This window comes from Theobroma cacao, chromosome 5 (assembly GCF_000208745.1).
Source record: "Theobroma cacao cultivar B97-61/B2 chromosome 5, Criollo_cocoa_genome_V2, whole genome shotgun sequence".
Classification (NCBI taxonomy): Eukaryota; Viridiplantae; Streptophyta; class Magnoliopsida; order Malvales; family Malvaceae; genus Theobroma; species Theobroma cacao.
In genome coordinates this window covers 10,541,632-10,544,189 of record NC_030854.1, presented here as the reverse complement: position 1 = coordinate 10,544,189, position 2,558 = coordinate 10,541,632, and the positions used below count along the sequence as shown (strand labels likewise).

General features: G+C 41.2%; 1 protein-coding gene across 2 annotated transcripts; it reads left to right on the top strand.

The window, feature by feature from the left end:
• Positions 701–2,345, top strand: LOC18598458. 2 transcript variants are annotated; one of them, XM_018122282.1, is made up of 2 exons: positions 701–2,009; positions 2,042–2,345. In XM_018122282.1, the coding sequence occupies exons 1-2, from the start codon at positions 1,496–1,498 to the stop codon at positions 2,068–2,070; spliced, it is 543 nt and encodes a 180-aa protein (XP_017977771.1). In that variant the 5' UTR covers positions 701–1,495; the 3' UTR covers positions 2,071–2,345. The 2 variants fall into 2 exon arrangements, with proteins under 2 accessions (XP_017977771.1, XP_017977770.1); XM_018122281.1 differs by having other exon boundaries at positions 701–2,018; positions 2,051–2,345.

Genomic DNA, 2,558 nt, shown 5'->3' with positions numbered 1-2,558 from the left:
ATTTGGTTTTGTTGTATTAGAACGGTGTGAAGAAGTTAATGTTGTTAGTAGGTACCAGTAGTTATTAATTAATTAATAAATTATAGATTAACTGATTAAGGAGGCCGGCTAGAGTGGACTAAAGCAAAAGAGAAAAAAGAAAATTAGCAGTTGTGAAAGCACGTCTTTTAGAAAAACTTGATGGCATGGATTTGGGCTCTTGTAACAAAATTGTGCCGTGGAAGTCGAGTCATAGACAGCTCCATATAACTCCCCTCCAGCCCTTCATTTCTATCCAAACAAGTCAAACCCAAGAGAGGGCTCAGTAGTGACCCGTATCCTTGTGTTGATTGAATGGAAGATTGTCGTTAATCCATCGCTTTCAGAGACAAAAACTCATCAGCTCAAAACCTTTTTGCACCCCAAAAAAGATAAAATATCACATTTTCAAGCTCCTCTCAGGCCTCTTTCAGTGGTGTTCGTGGGCGTGTAAACCAGTGCACCAGTAGTAGGCAGGCTAGGAGCTTGTCAAAAGCCAACAGCTAGCGCAAGTGGACAGTGCCCCGTGGACCAATTTGCTCAAGAAATTAACACAAATTTCACGTTTTTTCCTGCTCTTCTTTTCTTCCCCCCCAGTTTTGATTGCTACTTGACTCTCCATTCCTTTCACAGGCCCAACAAAAATTAAATTTTATACAGCCATATACCCTAGATAGAAACCAGGGCTTAGGCTTCCCTGTGTGAAATCCTACTCACACAAAATCAGAAACAGCTATCTCTCTCTCTCTCTCTCTCTCCTTTTATAGTGAGCCCAAATATAGCAAGAACCCGTCAAAGGAACCAAAACAGATTGAGAGAATTAGAGACCCCAGAAGATGAGAATCAACAACTATCAGCAGCCGAAAATCAAGCTCATCTGAAAAAGAAAAATCTGACCCTTCTTCTTGGCAGATATTATTATATCTTTCGTTGAGCCTTGATTTGTTTGCCGTGTTTTTCACTGGTGTCGGCCCTTGCCAGCCATCACCACCAAAAATCCCTGGTTCTTGAGCCTCCACATCTCTCCCTGTCTTGTAAACAAGATCCTTGAGCAAGGAATAGGAAACCAGACCAACCATCATTTCCATATAAGTTTCTCTTCCTTGTTCAGGATCGTTGAGAAAAGAACCTGATCATCAACAAAAGGGGTAAAACCTTGGAAAAAAAACACAAAAGGAAAGGGGTTGGTTTTCCATTTTCCAAGGTTCAGATTGTTCTGTTCTTTCAGGCAGGAATAACAGCAGTTAGTCAAACTTTTCCGTCCTGATATTCGAGAATCATAAGGTTGAAACGCAAAAAGTTGCTCCTTCATTGTTTATCATTATTTTCACCGACCTTTTAACACCCAAACCGTTTCGTTTTGTTTCTTTTGTAACATTCCCATTGTTGCCAAAAGGAAAACAAAACCGTCACCGAAACTGACCACAGCAAATCGAATCAGCATAAAAACATTTCCCTCTTGTTCTTTTATTAAACAATGTCTCGCCAGATAATCCTTAGGACCCCAACCTCCGTCCGTCGACGGCAACCGCTGCTGCAAAGCCGTTCCTCCTCCTCGTCCTGTTCCTCAAGCGTCGATGACGGTGGTAGCAGCACAAGGAGAACTTCTCAGAAGAGTGCCAAGTTCGGGGAGTTTTGTGGGGAAACAACAGCAGAGTGTGCGGCTATTTGTTGCTGTTGCCCTTGTGGGATAGCGAACCTTTTGGTTTTAGCAATTTACAAGGTTCCTGCAGGGCTATGTCGCCGTGCTCTCCGCCAGAAACGGCGGCGGAAGTTGCTGAAAAAGGGGTTGCTTCAGCCGAGGACCCACCGGGGTCATTGTGGGTGCGATGATAGCGAGTTGCAGGTTCACCCTGTAGTTTGTCTTGAGGATTTTTTCCCAGATGTGGAGGTTTCTGAAGAGGCTGAGAAAGCTGTGGTGGAACTGGAGAAAGAGATGTGGCAAAGATTTTATGGTACTGGGTTTTGGAGAAGTCCTTCTCAGAGAGAAGGAGAGTCACCCAGAATTAAACAGCTGTAAAAGGAGAGTCACCCAGAATTAAACAGCTGTAAAAGAAAGTTCTATCTTTGCTGCCTGTAACTTGTTATTGTTAATCTGGTTGTATATGTTTCTTAACCAAAATGCTGTACTCCATTTTTTGTCATAAATGGGGAATGATGTGGTGGTGGGATTTTCTATTGCTGGTCATCAATGAAACTAAAATGCAAGAATTTGATGTAATGAACATGGAAATCTTTTTAATTAAATGGTGTTCTATATAATCAAGCTGATGTAGAATGGAGAAAATCTGGAAATGCATGTAAATGAGATTGGGATTGTTGCCTAATGTTGCTTGTTTTTGTATTCTTGAAGAAATCAGCACACTTTATGGGCTTTATGGATAATATAATCAATATATTAAGATTGATTTGAAGGTGCTTTTTTCGATGTTATTTTCAAATGTAAGATTGTGTTCACTAGTTAGTACTAAGCTGTTTGTTTTTTGTGTGGATTATGCCTGAATATTGATGATACCATTTCCAAGGGAAGTGACAAAGGC